The sequence below is a fragment of the Dama dama genome, chromosome 23, assembly GCF_033118175.1.
Source record: "Dama dama isolate Ldn47 chromosome 23, ASM3311817v1, whole genome shotgun sequence".
NCBI classification, from domain to species: Eukaryota; Metazoa; Chordata; class Mammalia; order Artiodactyla; family Cervidae; genus Dama; species Dama dama.
Genome location: NC_083703.1, coordinates 62,231,392 through 62,246,858, shown reverse-complemented (window position 1 = coordinate 62,246,858; position 15,467 = coordinate 62,231,392). Strand labels below are relative to the sequence as shown.

The window sequence follows — 15,467 nt, the reverse complement described above, 5'->3', positions numbered from 1 at the left end:
ACAATTTGGAATCACCATGGGACTCTGAGCGCTCCTATGGCACTTCATTCCTCCACCAAGGGACTAGCTAGTCTTCCTTTGCGTCTCCAGCACACCTCACAAGTCAAACAGCTACAGAATGTGAGGGCCGGAAATGATGGAGATCTACCACACAACCTCCTCTTTAGCAACAGGCCTGGAGAGATAACTGACTTATCAGGTTTGTGCCCTCACACCCCACATTCCCCCTTCCCCCGAGGACTTGGCCCAGCACATTACACACAGTGGGCTCAGTAAAGGCTACTTGTTTTCAGGCTCGCAGGCCAGTGTCAAAGAGAGAAAAATGTGTCTCAGAAAGCAAATTATCAACTCTCTTACCTAAACTCAGATGATAAAACCATGTTATACAAGAAGTCAATACAATTTAGTTCCTGACTCCACTGGGAAATTAATCCCTATGTTCCCACAGCACTTCATTCAAACCTCTGCAACTGTCATTATCTCTTCATTTCTGAATCGTTCCCAGATGGGATCTGAACCAGTAGGAAATTTGCACTAAGAAAAGAGCTGAGTATTTGAAGCCTGGGTTTGAACATGAGGCTCTCACTCAGTTGTATGAACCTGGGCAAGTAACTTAGCTTCAATACACCTCACTTATCTTGTGAGTGAATGCCCCCCATCTGAGGTGAGGTTTAAATGAGGTAAGGCACAAAAAATGGTTTGGTATTAAACAAACAAGTCCAGGAGAGGGACGTGTCTCATTTATCCTATCTACAGCACCAAAAACAGCACCTGAGACCTGTCACTACCATCTCTCACCTCCATCCACTGCAACAGACGTCAAATTAGCCTCTGTCTCAAACTGTTTTTATACAGCAGCCAAGGAGAATTTTCTGAATCAAAAATCAGACCAAGTGACTCCTGTGTTTAAAATCCCTAAAGGAAGAAAAGAAATGCAGACTGTGTGGTACCAAAGAGAGACACATGCAAACAAAAACCACCACAGTCCTAGGGTGAGCACCTGTAATCCATTTTGGCAACATTCATACATACGTCCATCAGACACTGTGTGTATCATGCTGCCATAAAATGTAAGCAGCTGGTAAAGCCACGTGTGTCTCTTGACCACACCTCAGCTCAGTAAACATTAATGGTCTTTCCCCATCATAAATTTAAAACTCTTTCATTAGCAGCACATTAATACCTGGCCCCATGTGCTCCGCAAACTCAGCAGCCACTAAATACATGGGGCTAGGCACCCTGTGGATGTGCAATAAACATCCACTGACTCAACTATTTAATTTGCTCTTCCAGGCAGTCAAAAGAGACCAGCTCTCAGAGCCTCAGCTACAGCTAGCGACAGCTCACTCTCTTCCTCCATAAGGATTCCTCTGCTTGGCCTCAATGGAAGGAAGACCCCATGATCACCACACAAACCTCACCCCTCCTTGATCCACCTTTAAACTTCCTTGAAAAAGCATTCCCTTACCTCTCCATATATACCCTCTCCTAAAGGCTCCCAAGCCCACTCCAATTCAAAGCTGGCTGATGAGCACTTATTACTTTCAAGGTACCATACTGAGCACTATGGAATGGGGGGGGGGGGTGACCCCTCCCCCCCAAAAAAAGCAATGTGGCCCTAGGTAAATACCTCACCTTTCCAGATCACAAATAGCTCATTTGCTCATCCCGAGGAGGCAGTGAGGATTAACTAAGACTCTAAGTGAAAAACACAGCATGTCCTAAGCTTCCCTATGTGCCAGAAAGCGCTATACATTTCTTAGCCACAGAAACTGTATACATATATACACCATCATAAAGGGCACACTGGAAACACATTATCTAGATCTGGACCTCAGGGAAGCAGTGTAATACAGAGATTAAGGGCCTGGACTCAAAGAGTCACAGACTTGGGTTCAGCCCCTTGCTGGACACCATAAAGCAAATAACCTCTCAGAGTCTCGGTCCCCTAATTTGTAAAATGAAGATAAAATCTGTTAAGAGACAAGCACAATATTAAATGACATAAAACCACAGAACACCTGGCACACAGCAAGTGCCCAATTAGCAAAGAGCTGCTATTATCACTTTTCTTAGAGATACCCCATCCGAGAGGTGGATGGCAGGCCTGGTGCATCTTCCTTCAATGGACTTCAGGAGTTTCATTCCCAAAATGGAGCAGAGGCCCAGCTCTGCTCTGCAGCACCCCAGATTAGTAGTGAAACAGGGACTGAAAGAGCACTGTTCATATCACCCTATTACACTGTCTCGCCAGTGATCATATGAAATTCTTTCCCATGTATTAATTTTCTCATTTCCATGTATTTTTAAATTTTCGGTCTCCCCACCACAGTGTAGACTACTAGAAAGCAGGTCTTTGCCCTCCTACTCCTGGGGGTATAGCCAATGCTTAACACAGTGCCTACAGCTCAATGGACGCTCAACAAATACTGATGAAGAAAGGAAGAAGTCCAGGGAGCTGGCTTGCTTTTCGCCATACTCGGGGACAAGACCTTGCTACGTGTAGTATTATCTTTCTCCCGCGTTTTACAGATGAGGAAACTGAGGCCCAGAGAGGTTAAAGCACCTGCCCAAGGTCGCACAGCTGGGAGGTCAATACTCCAAAACCTGGACTCTTAAATCATCAGGCGGCCCCGTCTCCTACAGTGGGGGGGTCCTCAGAACTTCCAGCAGGCCCACTCCAACCCCACACACGCCCCCTACCCGGCCCAACCATCCCGGAACCTCCTGCCTCCTGTCCCGGTTCCACGCCTAGGCCGCGGCCCATAAGCCCCCACGCCGCCGAGGGGCAGCCCCCACTTCCGGCCCGACGCCCCGCCCCCCCCGGCGGAGCGAAGAGCGCGCGCCCCCCAGCCCGCGCTCGCCGGGTCACGGCCCCGCCCTTCCCCCACCCGGCCCGAACCGCACCGCCGCGGGGAGCGGCCCGAGCACTGCCCGCGAGGCCCGCTGGCGCTCGGCTCGACTCGAGGCCCGCCCAGCCGCCCCCCAGCCACCGTCCCGTGCCCGCTAGCCGGCTCACCGGCTCTCGGTTGGACCGCGTCCGCTGCCCGTACCCGGCTCCGGTTCCGTCTTCGTCTCGTTCAAACCGCCTGACCCCGCCCGCCCGCCCGCGCGATGACCTCACACGCACCCCCCCTTACGCGCCGACGTAAAGGCTCGTCATCCCCCGCCGGCTCCTTTTATAGAGAGAGGGACGAAGCCGCGCGCTGAGGGCGGAGCCCGAAGCTTGATCGACGGCTGGAGTACCATAGGGGCGGGGCGCCGGCTGCCGGGGCCATGCAACTGCGCGAGGTCTGCCGCAACCAATGAGATCCCACCTCGGGCAGATGTGACCCCCGCCTAGAAGGCGGGATCCAGTTACAAATTCTCCACCCCAGTAGCCAAAAAATTGGTTTTACAATGAATTTATACAAAAAATGGATTATTAGATTAAAAAAATAAATCGATAGTCTCTTTGAGGAAGGACTTAAAAGTCACATTAGAGACATATTCTGCGACTTTTCTTTCTAGAATGACCCTGTAATCTCATCATCCATTTTTTTCTTAGTATAGTCATCCCGTTTAATTGTTTATGCCTTTATTGTCTGCATTTCCGTAAGTTCCACGGAAGAAGAATCTTCTCAATCCTGTTCCCACGGTGTCCAAGAGCCTGATATTTGGAGTCTTAGAGACTTGTTCAAAGAATGACTTACACCCACTTTACAGAAGAGAAAACTGAGGGTCAGAGAGATCCGTTGCCCTGCATCACAAAGACTGATCCAAGTTTTCAGCTGGTTTTCTTGTCAAAGTATCATTGATTCATGTGTTCAGCAAATATTTCTTTTCCCTGATTAATCAAACCCTAGGGATTTGGCGGTAACCAAGAAACAGACATAGCCACTGAGCTCTTAAAAGTTTCCAATCTGTCAGGGAAGGCAAAGCACATCACTAATTACACATCACTATTTAAGTACAAGGGCTTCCCTGCTGGCTCAGCGGTAAAGAACCAGCCTGCAATGCAGGAGACATAAGAGACACTGGTTGGATCCCTAGGTTAGGAAGATCCCCTGGAGGAGGAAATGGCAATCTACCCCTGTATCCTTGCCTGGAAAATGCCATGGACAGAGGAGCCTGGCGGGCTACCGTCCAAAGGGTCACAAAGAGTCAGACACCACTAAGCACAATGAGCATGTTTAATTACAAACCAGACTTAGTTAGACAGGAACGGGCTGTGGCAGGAGAGATAGCACCTGCGTTGCAAGGAGTAGGGGCCTAGAGGCCTCTTCTGGGCTGGATCTCACCCAAGTAGTCGCTGAAGCAGGGGGAAATGTTCAGGGAAGACTGGGTTAGGGAGCTGGGGCAGGAGCTATTTATCAACTGGTCTGGAGGCATTTCAATATTTTAACCACCAGTACTGCTGGGTTGTCTTGCTGGTAAGTAGTGCTCCAAGAGTATACAGCAGGAAAAAACCTGACCTCACCTAAACAGTGTGGGAAGGCTTCCTAGAGATGATACTTGCCCTAAAATATAAGATGTTAACCTAGCGAGAGTTAGGATAGAAAGACAAACAAAAGGATGCAGCAAAGAACCCTGTAACAAATGATTATAGTAATAGCAGTAACAGTAGCACTATATGGATAATTGAATAAAGATAGTCATAAGTGATTTGGGCATTTGTGTTAATTACCCCCAACTTATACACAAGGATGTTAAGTTTCCAATGCTTTCAGTAAATTTTCTAAGTAGCAAAGCCACCAAGTTTGGGTTCAAATCCTGACTCTGCTAGGGGTTAGAATCAAATGAGATGTATATAATGTTCTTAGACCACTCCTAGCACATAGTATGTGCTCAATCAATGTTAATGATTTCAAAGTCCCTTTCAGTTGATGTCAATATTCAATTTCTGTCAACTGATATGCTGTCAGCAGTACCTGAAAGCCATTTGGGGTGGGGGAGGAATGGGTGTGGGAGATGAAAGTCAAGTCAAGAAGGGCCTCAGGTGTCGGACTAGCATTCGAACCTGGTTCTGGAGACACAGGACATCACAGGTCTCTGAGCTAGAGCTTCAGAAATAAAACTCATCTGCCCTCCCGGACAACAGCAACCCAAAGAGATGAGAAAGGGCCACGTGACCTACTTAGGCTCCACCCTCCTATCTGAGAAGGGGGTTAAGCCAAGGTTGTCTGAGTCACATTAAGCTCTAACTGTGAAAGACCAGAGGGTAAAAAGAAAAAAGAATTTCCATCCAGTAGGACAAAGTTGGGAGATTTTACTATGTGCTTTTAAGTGACTTTTAATATATGTGGTAATCTCTAAACTGTAAGTATCCTCCCTGAAAACAAAATAAATAAAAAACTATGATTTCAAACCTGAGTTTTCCAAATGTATGACAAGCTTATTGAACTAAAAACTGGTGTTAGGAGGGCTCATCTGCCTTGAGCACCTCACAAGCTCATGGAAGAGATGGGTACAAAAATAAGTAATACAGAGTACTTTGTGCTGAGATATTCTTCTATCAGTCCACAGCGAAGGACAGCTCAGATTAGAGGATGTCTCTTAGTGCTGCCTAGAATGGAGGCAAAGAAGGCTTCCTGGAAGAGGTGAGAACTGAAGGACCAGGCAGAGGGGAGAAGGCTGTTCTGGGGAGAGAACAACATGCGCAAAGACTCAGTAAGCAGCCACCAAATCCAGTTAATAAAGTTAAACAGAAAGAAGAAAGGAAAGAAGGCAGAAAGGAGAGAAGGAAAGTAAGTTGGAAAAAAGTAAGAGAAGGAAGCAAGAAAGGTCAATTGTATCATAGGCTGCAAAGGGCAGCAGGTAATTTCAGAATCCAGACACACACACACACACACACACACACAGATGCAGGGGAGACCAATGGATTCACAAAACAGATTTCAACTCACAACTTCTTTGCACTGGCTGTGTGACCTTGGGTACTCACTTCTGAGTCTTTTCTTTTACCTGGGATCATGGTAACCACTGCCTCACTTCAGGGTTGCTGGGAGGACTCTAGACAGTAAACAATAAAGCAGCTGCTGTGTACTTAGCACTCACTACCCACAAGCACTCTGCATGTGCTTCACACACACTGGATCACTTGATCCACACATCAGCCTTATGAAGTTATTATCCCTGTCTTAACAGCTGCATAAACGGAGGCTCAGAGGGGCTACGGAGCACATTCAAGGTCCAAGCTAGGAGGAGGTAAAGCGAGGAGAGGCATCCAGCCTGGCTGCAGGAAGGAGGTAAGGACCAACCAAGCACAAGCCTCGAACAGAAAATCACTAAAGAGCCGGTTGACTGGAAAACCAGAGGGACTGAGGTAGGGTGGGGGACCCCCTCTGTCCAGTGCCGATCCCCCACCAAATAACCATGGAACTTTTCAGAGGTCAGTCAAGCACCCCCAGGGAAGATCCCTTTCACAGATCTCTGGGGTACCAGACTCCAAAGCCACCCATACTCACTCTCCCTAACAAGGGGCAAGGGGACCCCAACATGTTGAGGGTGGGCTGATGGACACAATTTCAGCACCAAATACAGCTGTTGCTCAGCTCTTTTCCAACACCTAGATGAAAATTACCTGTCCTTCTTTTTTTAAGATTTTACTAATACATTAATATTGGATGTTACCATCACTATAAGGGTTTTGTTATCACAATGCCATTCAGTACATGTGAGGGCTTACTGTGTGCCAGGCACCAGGCAAAACAACTTACCCAGGTTACAGCCTTGAACATTCACAGCAGCCCTAGGAAGCAGGTAGGATTTATGATCCTCACCTTTTAGAGATGGAAAGTTCCAAGGGTCACCTGCCCAAAGTGATACAACATGTGAGCCCCCAGATACAGCCCCAGGCAACCAGAAGATATTTTTAGAAAAGGTCTACTTGTAGTATCAACCCCAGCTGCTTCCCCAAGATCAGAATGTCCATCACATTCTCCACTTGGTCCTGGTCCTAGGAGCACTGAGATCCAAATCTTGAGAAAACAGAGAACTGCCCCCCACAGACCCTCCAAGGTCTCCCCTTAAGGCTGCTCACAAGCAGGCCACAACACCCCTCACCTGGAGGGCTAGTCCATCTCCTCTCTTGGGGTTTCGAGGCCGAGGCTGTTTATGCTTCATCCTGTCCTGGCACTTCGTGCAGCACTGTATACAAGATGGCTTAATAAGGCAACCAAGGCCCCTGGGGACTGAACACCTGAGCAGAGCACCAGCAGGATTGGCTTGCTAATTGCCAATGTCTCACCATGGTGACTTGCACCCGGCTGTTCTAGCCTCAGCTAAGTCGCTTCAGTTGTGTTCAACTGTTGTGCAACCGCAACCCCATAAACGGCAGCCCACCAGGCTCCCCCGTCCCTGGGATTCTTCAGGCAAGAACACTGGAGTGGGTTGCCATTTCCTTCTCCATGTTCTAGCCTAGTGGTGCCTAAAAACAGTTTCTCATGCTCCACTCCAACTCTGGGCCAGATTATTTCTGAACTTGCTTTTGAGTTATTAAGGCTCATCACTCCAATAGTGGGCTTCCCAGGTGGCTCGGTAGTAAAGGAGCTGCCTGCCTGCCAATGCAGGAGACGCAGGTTCACTCCCTGGGTTGGGAAGATCCCCTGGAAAAGGAAATGGAAGCCCACTGTTGTATTCTTGCCTGGAAAATCACACCAGGTGGGTGAAAATAAGAGGGTTGCAAAAGAGTCGGACACAGCTTAGCGACTGAACGGCAAACTTAATCATAGAGGTGGCAGTGATTACAGCCAAGCTTATGTGAAGATACTGAGGCTCAGTCATGCCAACTGAGATATTCAACTGATGCACAAGGGCATCCCTCTTTCCTCTAAAGGAACCAGATGACCAATATTAACCTCTGGAAAGCTACTGGAATCTTTGTCAGGACCGTCTCACTGACCAAAGGCTAGAGGTAGTGACACAGAATTATGACATGATGGACTCTGGGCTTTGGGAAACCTGGCTGGGTGGACCCAGGTGAATTACTGAAGGGAGTTGCAACGTTAAGCTTACAACGGCAAGAAACAGTCCACCCAAAGAGTTGGGGGCCACAGGCAGCTGTGTTAAAAATTGATCCTGGGTCATTACCCAGGAGTCTTCCCTCACTGGAGCCAACTCCCCTCACTAACCATGGCTTAGTTATGACATGACAACTTAGGAGCAGTGGAACAAACTGCGGGAGAAGCCTACAAAGGGACAAGGAACTGGACGGTCAGCCCTGGGATTTAACTCATCTCAACCAGCTACCCAATAGCTATGAGAAGTAACCTGGACATGACTGTTCCAGACATCAAGGCTTTCAATGAACTTGTTATTTGGGGAAACAAGGTTTAGATATCCATTCACTATCCCAGATTGATCCTTGGGCATAGAGGAAGTCTCAGGCTCCACTTCAGAGTTAATGCATCAGAAACTCTGGGGGTAGGTCTTGTTCTCCACTGAACACGCCTTACAGGAGATGTTGGAGTTTGGGGACCATTGTACTAGACTTGGGGGGCACCTGTGGTACTTAAAAGGGCTTCCCAGGTGGCTCAGAATCCACCTTCAATGCCGGAGACACTCCCCTGGGTTGGGAAGATCCCCTGGAGAAGGAAATGGCAACCACTCCAGTATTTTTGCCTGGAGAATCCCATGACAGAGAAGCTGGGTGGGCTATAGTCCATATGGTGGCAAATGAGTCGGACATGAATGAAGCAACTTAGCATGCAAGCACAACTCAGCTCGCATGCACATGAAACTTCTGCACTGGACTTGAAGGTGGGTAATTTCAACCATCTACCTTTCCACTTTCCCTCACATGCCCCACCCATTTGATCTGCAAAAGAACAAAAGGGACACCAGATTGTTAGAGAAATACTGATTTTAATTCAACATAAGGTAAACTCTAGGCATCTGTCATCTTTCAGCCTAAAAATTAGCAAAACTGTTGAAACAAGGCACAATTTTCCCCCATACTTGTTACGTGGCTCCAGTTACAAAAAAAATTATGAAAATGTTTCAACAAAAATAGAAGTCTGAGATTTTTTTTTAAAAAGTGAATAAAAAAACCTCCCACAAAACCTGTCAACATTGTTCCTTATTCTACAAAATAGCACCAGTAAGAGTAAAAGGTGTTAAAAACCATTACGACAGCATTTCTGAAATGCAGCTTGTCTGACCTCCCATTCCCCCTTAAAAAAAAAAAAAAAAAGATTTATCGATTCACCTTGGAATAAAAAAGGACTTTAAAATCTCAGGAGGGAGGGAGGGTTGAGCTTTTATTGCAGTTTTCCCCCTGCAGTCTCTTAGAGAAGGGGAAAGTGCGAGGACTGTGCTTCTGCCCCTGGCTGAGAAGTTGGGGTGTCATACTGGGGACCTGTGCCTGCAGAGTAGCTTGGAGGGGTGCGGGGTGGGGTGGGGGGAGGGTCTTATGTAAGCTTCCTCCTCCTCTCACATGGGTATAAAGGGGGAAGACAGTGAGAAGCCATACCTGTCTATACCAATATATGGCAGCTTATAACCCAGCCCACCCCTTCCTGAGTTTCCAGAGGGTTCTATTGCAGTCACTGGGAGGGATTTAGCTAAGGGTAGCCCTGCCCTCGGATTTATGGGAAAAACATAGCCCTGAATGTGATGATGATGTCATCCCTGCTGAAATCATCATCCTTGTGGAAAATACTCTAAATGGGCCAGAGATCCCAGCCCTTTACACTGAGGTGGGGGCGGGGGAAGAGGGGTGGACGACGAGCCAGGGAAAACTCAAGACAGACATGGACATCATGTCCTCTCATGCTAGCCCTAGAAAAAAAACATACTGGGCCCTTCAAAGGTCCCTTAGCTACCTGTCTATTGCTGCACACTCCTGGAAACAAGGAGCTGCAGACATTTTGAAAAATTAAAGTCTTGCAGTAACTGTCTTGGGTGATTTTTCAGCGTCAACCTGAGTCTTGGAGAGCTGTCGGCACTGTGGTTTTGGTATCTTAGCCATCGTTTCTCTGAGCGGTAAACCCAGAAAGGAGAAAAAAAAAAAAAGCCATCTTACTACCTATTTCAAGTTTTAAAGTTTTAGGAGAAGATAAAACGAGCACCATGTCTGGCCGCTCCGAGCAGCCAGGTCTGTATTGTGCAGAAGGAGGTGGCACCTCGGGGTCCCCCGGCCAGGAAGGGGACAGGCAGCTCTGCTCCCAACGAGGTACTCGGCGCAACCCCGCAAGCACAGCTGGGCTGGCAAGGGCAGAGCCAGGCTGCACCTCCTGGGTTGTGGCTCTGCCCACCCGCCCTGGTGCCTGGGGGACTATTCACAGGCAAAGTAGTCCTTCAGGGGGGCGAAGAGGTGTCGGATGACAGGCACACTCCAGGACCTCCCAAGCAGCTTCTGACGGGCCACGCGGCCCATGTTGGAGACGTCTGTGTAGTGTACAGGGAAGCCGAAGATCCTGGGGGCGGGGTATCAGAGTGAAAAGACGGGGAGTCAGATGCGCCCCCACCAGCGTGCTTAGCGCCTCTGGGAGACTCCTGGCTGTGGCAGCCCATGTAGCTCTCTGCTCTTCCTGCCCTTTGACCCGTCCCTTCCGCCAGGCCTTCCCGTGAGCCCCCTTTTGACCCCCAAGGTCAAGTCCACCAGGTCTTCATTCAGCTCAAAGATGCCCGTCATGAGGGCATGGTCCCTCTTTTGAGGGTACCTGTCTTGTGCACGCCCCCACACTTGCACTGTACTGTTGCCACATAGCTGATGCTTGCTGGACTTTTCTTGCATGAATGACTGAATGAATGCCAAGATGGCCAGCCAGCCAGCAGACAAGTACCTATCTCCACATCACAAAAGGTGAGAAAGTTAAGCCATTGCCTTACTAAGGAATAGGGACACTCACAAAACAGACCTTATTTCCAATCATCAGATGCTCAGGTAATTGACCATGAGTAAACTGAAGCATTCTGCATTTTCTTTCCCTCTTCAAAGCAAATTGCTGGACCAAGGCCCAAGCTGGACTTAAATGGCAGATGGCAATGAAATATACCAACAGCCTCCTGAGTGGAATTCTACCACAGAAGAGGTACAGGTCTGGAAAGAGGCTACTGATACACTGGACCTCACTCTTTCCCAGGTTTACAGTCCTATACTACAAATTAAACCAAGAAATACATCCAGTTATAGAACTAAACTATCTGGAGTGAAAATACTCTATCAAAATAACCCTAAGACACTGCCAAAAATGTAGTGTTCACAACCCTTACTACAGTCTCATCACAATAACAAAATAAAACAAGGAAAGAAAAAAGTTAAATGCAGAACAGGAGAAATTAAATCAAAGAGTTGGTTCTTCAAAATGGATAAAGTTCCGACTTAGCCAAATAAACGGATAAGGGAACAAGCAACTCAGGAGGAATCCTGAGAAAGAAGCAACAGCTTGCTGGTAGAACTTCCTTTAGCTGGATCCTCATACATCCTAGCATCCCAGCATGTTAGGGCAGGCAAATGCCAGAGAAACACAGCCAGATGAGACAGATGTACTGTCTCATGGCCTCAGGTTTCAGATTCCTCACCACCACAGCCCTTTGCCATTTCTGCTAGGAAATAAGCACCAACTGGAAAGGTTACTCCCAGCCCTGCTAATGTAGAAGGTCAGCAAGACTACGTGGAACACGCTGCTGGCTTTAACCATGGTTTCTACCCCTTTTCTCTCTGTCTGCTTGATTTCCCTTTCCATGAACATCCTTGCTCACCTTTCTAGCTCAGTGCACCACAAAACATCTTCTTTGCCATTCATGACAACAGGGAAAAGTTGGTTTTTCCCCTGTCTGATCGAGTTCGACTTGGTGGTTATTGTCTGTACTTTCTTTAACTGGAGAACAAAATGACATCATGGAGTGAGCACAGAATGAACGGTTCTGGGTCAAGGCTCAGAAGCACCTAGGGAAGGTGGAGGAGGGAGGGCAGGTGGGGGAGAGAGGGTGGCAGGGCCAGGCTCGGATAGGGAATGAGAAAAAGAGAGACGAAGGACACACTCTGTGCTTCCCACAAAAGCCAAGAAGTTAATGAGCAGGAAGGACCAGCCTCAGAGAGAACAAAGAGATAAACAAAAAGTGACCATAAATGAGATCAGATGGGCATCAAGGAAACAGTTACTGATCAAGCAAGATTAAGCAAAAGGAAAAGTTCCCCCAGATTATAGAGGATGGTCAAGCAGGGTTTGAATGAATGGAACTTAGCTTAATGGAAGCTTTGAAAATTAAGTTTCTGGAGGTATTAATAGAATTATTTATAACTTAATAGCAGATTTTTTTTTTTGGGCAAAAGTGTACTCATTTCTCACTTGGGAGTCTCCATGGAGTGTGCATTCACAATAGGAAACTCTAGTTGCCTTCTCTCATTTTTGTTTATCAAGAACCTCTCCTACTCTGTATTTGAAGATGGGATAGAACAACTGTGTGGGGAAGGAAGCCCAGCACCAGGGAGTCTTGTGGGGGAAGGACACCAAGGTCAAGTCCCATTGAAAGGTCACCGAGTGGTGGGCCAGGCACAGAGCACTGCTTACCTTTGCTGTCCTATTGAACTCCAGGCAGTCCTGCAGCTCGAGTTTATCATTCTTGGATGCTATCACAGGCCTGGGAACATCCAAAACCCATTACTTTCTACCGCCTGGAAAAGGGCCTTGGCTCGGTGCCTCCCAGGGTGGGAGTGAGAGCCCAAGCTGCAAAATGTGCTCTGGCCGTAAACTTGCTACAGATATATGATAAAAATGGCCCAGGCGTGAGCACAAGCCTGGCTGTCAACTCAGGGACAGGCTAGCTGCTTGGGGCAGGGAGCCCTAGGTGCAGCAGTGAATGTTCCCCCTACCCAATGGTAACAGTAGTCAAAGCTCCTTCACTGAGGAGAGCAGGATGGTGAAGCATAAGGTTAGAGGGGTCAGGAGACACCTCAGTCTCAGCCCCACTGCTCAATGGCTGAATGAGTGACCCTGAGCAAATTCTGCCATCTCTGAGCCTCAGGAGCCTGGATGAAGTCTTTGTGGGTCTACTCACTACAAGTAGCACATCAAACCCGTGATTTGGTGGCTTATTGCTGGAACACAGCCTCAGGAGGCTTTAACAGTGGGGCCCAGGTAAGGACAGTAGTTAAGAGGTTCACTTAAGGGCTACAATTCCCCTTGTAACTTTCACCATTGAAACCTGCAAATGCAGAGAGAGGCAAACAGATGCTTGACAAGGAGAATGGATAGAACTTTAGATACTGAAGTGGTTAAGCAGGTCCAAAGCAGAAAACTAGGAAGAGGTCTGAATGCACAGGGTTGATGACCACCACAGCATCCCTGGGTAAGGAACTCAAGAGGCCAAAAACAAATCAGATGTCAGATTGGACATGGTGTCCACAAGAGGAGCCACTGAACACAAAATACCGCACTGACCTCACCCTCTCTCCATTCCCAACTCTTCCATGGACTAAAGGAGCTAAGGGTTCATAGCCCTGCCCTACATTCTGTTGATTCTAGGACTGAAATCTTAAAAACCAAGGTGTTTAGTCCAAGGGCTAGATTTGGTCTGTGACCTACGGTTGATGTTGTCACTGATCCTATAGATCCCAACTGTAGCAGCTCACTGCTCATCCCAACTCAAAGTTCTGCAAATCCCAGTATCTAGAATCTGACCCCTCTTTGCACAGGACGCCATGCTCACCGATTTTAGTGCACGTGGATGGTACTTCTTGGTACCGACACAAGCACAGAGCTGTCCTCCTCTGAAACACGTCTGAGCTGCCTCCCCACGTCTGTTCTCATAATAGTCTATTCTTCCACCAGAAATCCCAGAGAACAAGAAACACATCTCATGCACCGAAAAACTCACCTGAGCCAGAGTACATTTAACTGTTGCCATGACTACAGGCCTCACGTAATTTGGCCCATTTCACCCTCCTCTCCCTGAGTCCTAGAACACTGTTTTTTGGACTGCAATCCCTGACCTTTTCACTCTGAACTTCATGCCTCTGGCTCCTCCTCTTCCGGTCCTGCTGGGATAAGAAGCCTCCCCATCAACTTTTCCAGTGCCCCCTCCAGCCCTGACCCTGAATTCATCTGTCTTCCCTGTGCCTACCCCACTGGCAGGGTCAGCTCTGTTAGAGCCAAGACTGGCATTGTCACTGAACAACTGGCAGCAGGGACTACAGCGTCTGGCAGAGTGAGAGGGAAGGAGTGGAATGAAGAAGCAGTTCCAGACCTGGACACTGCTCCATCTGACAGGCAGATTAGCCAAATGAAAATGTAATATACCCAATAGAAATTCCAAGCTATTCCAGTACCTTCTCACCTCTGTCCACACTTTGTGTAAATGCCTAAGTTATGCTTCCAACACTTCCTTTTAAAGAATCTTTTTTGTGAAGCTAATTCATTTGCAAGTCCTATCGTCATCACATTTGGTATCTTAATTAGCAGATTGTTCTCCCTGAAGCTACATGAAAGAGATAATTAATCGTCAGTCATGCCACTTGTTTTTTGGCTTTCAACATGATAGGACTAATGAAAAGTTGGGTAAAGAACTCAGTTAAGAAAATCCAAAGAAGACAAGCTTTGGGCTACTGATGGTTAGCTCAGCTCAGCTCTGCCACCTGATTGGTTACCTCAGGCCTGGTCCAGGGATTATCATTTCATCCTGGAGGTAAGGAAACTGGGAAAGTTCATTTCCCAATGGACCACAACAGGGAAGTGGAGAAGCATCAGTGTCCCTGGCTGCAACAAAGCCTGCTCCAGCACATAGTTACCAGATTTAAACACCAGGCTCGTGGGCAGAGCAGGAGAAAAGTATATTGTGGAATCCTGGCCTGAGTCTCAGGCAGTTGCTATACAGCCTAACAGGCTTCAACAGTAACACTAAGGGTTGGTCTGAAGCAGAGGGTGAGGCCTTTCTCAGCAGAGCAGCTCTTTATACAAGGTTCCAATGTGTCTCTCTCCAAAGAGTTGGTGGTTATGGCTCATACCATTATATTTAACTTGGCTGTTACTGGTCCCACTGGGAGCCCCTTGTTACCTGTTCATCCCGGGCAGGTTGCCCCAGAAGTATCGGGCTCTGTGAGCAGCAGACACTTTGATGGCATCAATCATCACTGGGTTACACTGTGGGGAGAGAGCAGGGCAGCTGCTGGGAGCCCAGGGCAGAATGCAGGCAGCACTGGAGACATGGCTGTCCCTGACTGTGGGGGAGCTATGACTCCTGCCAGGCAAGGGACTGACCACCCCTCAAAGTCTGAAGGACCAAGCCTGTGTCTCTCTGTTAATGGTGCGGAAAGAGACCAGATCAGACTGGCTACTCTGAGAGGCGGTATTTCCTTGGCATGTCAGATCATTACAGAAGCTCTGGGTATGGGTGGTGAAGGCAGCTCAAAACTGAAATCCAGCAAAACGGATGCAGTCCTGGTTATGGAAATGCAATGCTGGCAAAATCTGCCTTCTGTCACTGATTGGCCAACGTTCACAAGGCATGAGGAATGGACCAACCAGTTCCAGAACCTCCCTAGC

At 48.0% G+C, this 15,467-nt stretch overlaps 2 protein-coding genes across 4 annotated transcripts in view; both read right to left on the bottom strand.

Annotated features, from left to right (window-relative positions):
* MAPRE1 (microtubule associated protein RP/EB family member 1) overlaps nt 1-3,104 on the bottom strand; it is a 28,694-nt gene extending 25,590 nt beyond the window's left edge. The window contains exon 1 of one of the 3 annotated variants that reach the window (XM_061127071.1): nt 3,054-3,104. Coding sequence is in view for 2 of the 3 variants with exons in the window: in XM_061127070.1 (XP_060983053.1) it covers nt 799-804 (6 nt within the window). In the remaining variant the exon portion in view is untranslated. Of the gene's footprint in view, nt 1-798; nt 822-3,053 lie in introns of those variants that run through there. The other 2 variants (XM_061127070.1, XM_061127072.1) reach the window with 2 other exon arrangements.
* A 5,761-nt stretch (nt 3,105-8,865) lies between these two features.
* The window catches only part of DNMT3B (DNA methyltransferase 3 beta), a 34,227-nt gene continuing 27,625 nt past the window's right edge, over nt 8,866-15,467 (bottom strand). The window contains exons 19-22 of the mRNA XM_061127068.1: nt 14,980-15,065; nt 12,498-12,567; nt 11,686-11,804; nt 8,866-10,397 (exon numbers count right to left, since the gene is read on the bottom strand). Coding sequence (XP_060983051.1) covers nt 10,256-10,397; nt 11,686-11,804; nt 12,498-12,567; nt 14,980-15,065 — 417 coding nt within the window. The 3' untranslated portion in view covers nt 8,866-10,255. The remainder of the gene's footprint in view (nt 10,398-11,685; nt 11,805-12,497; nt 12,568-14,979; nt 15,066-15,467) is intronic.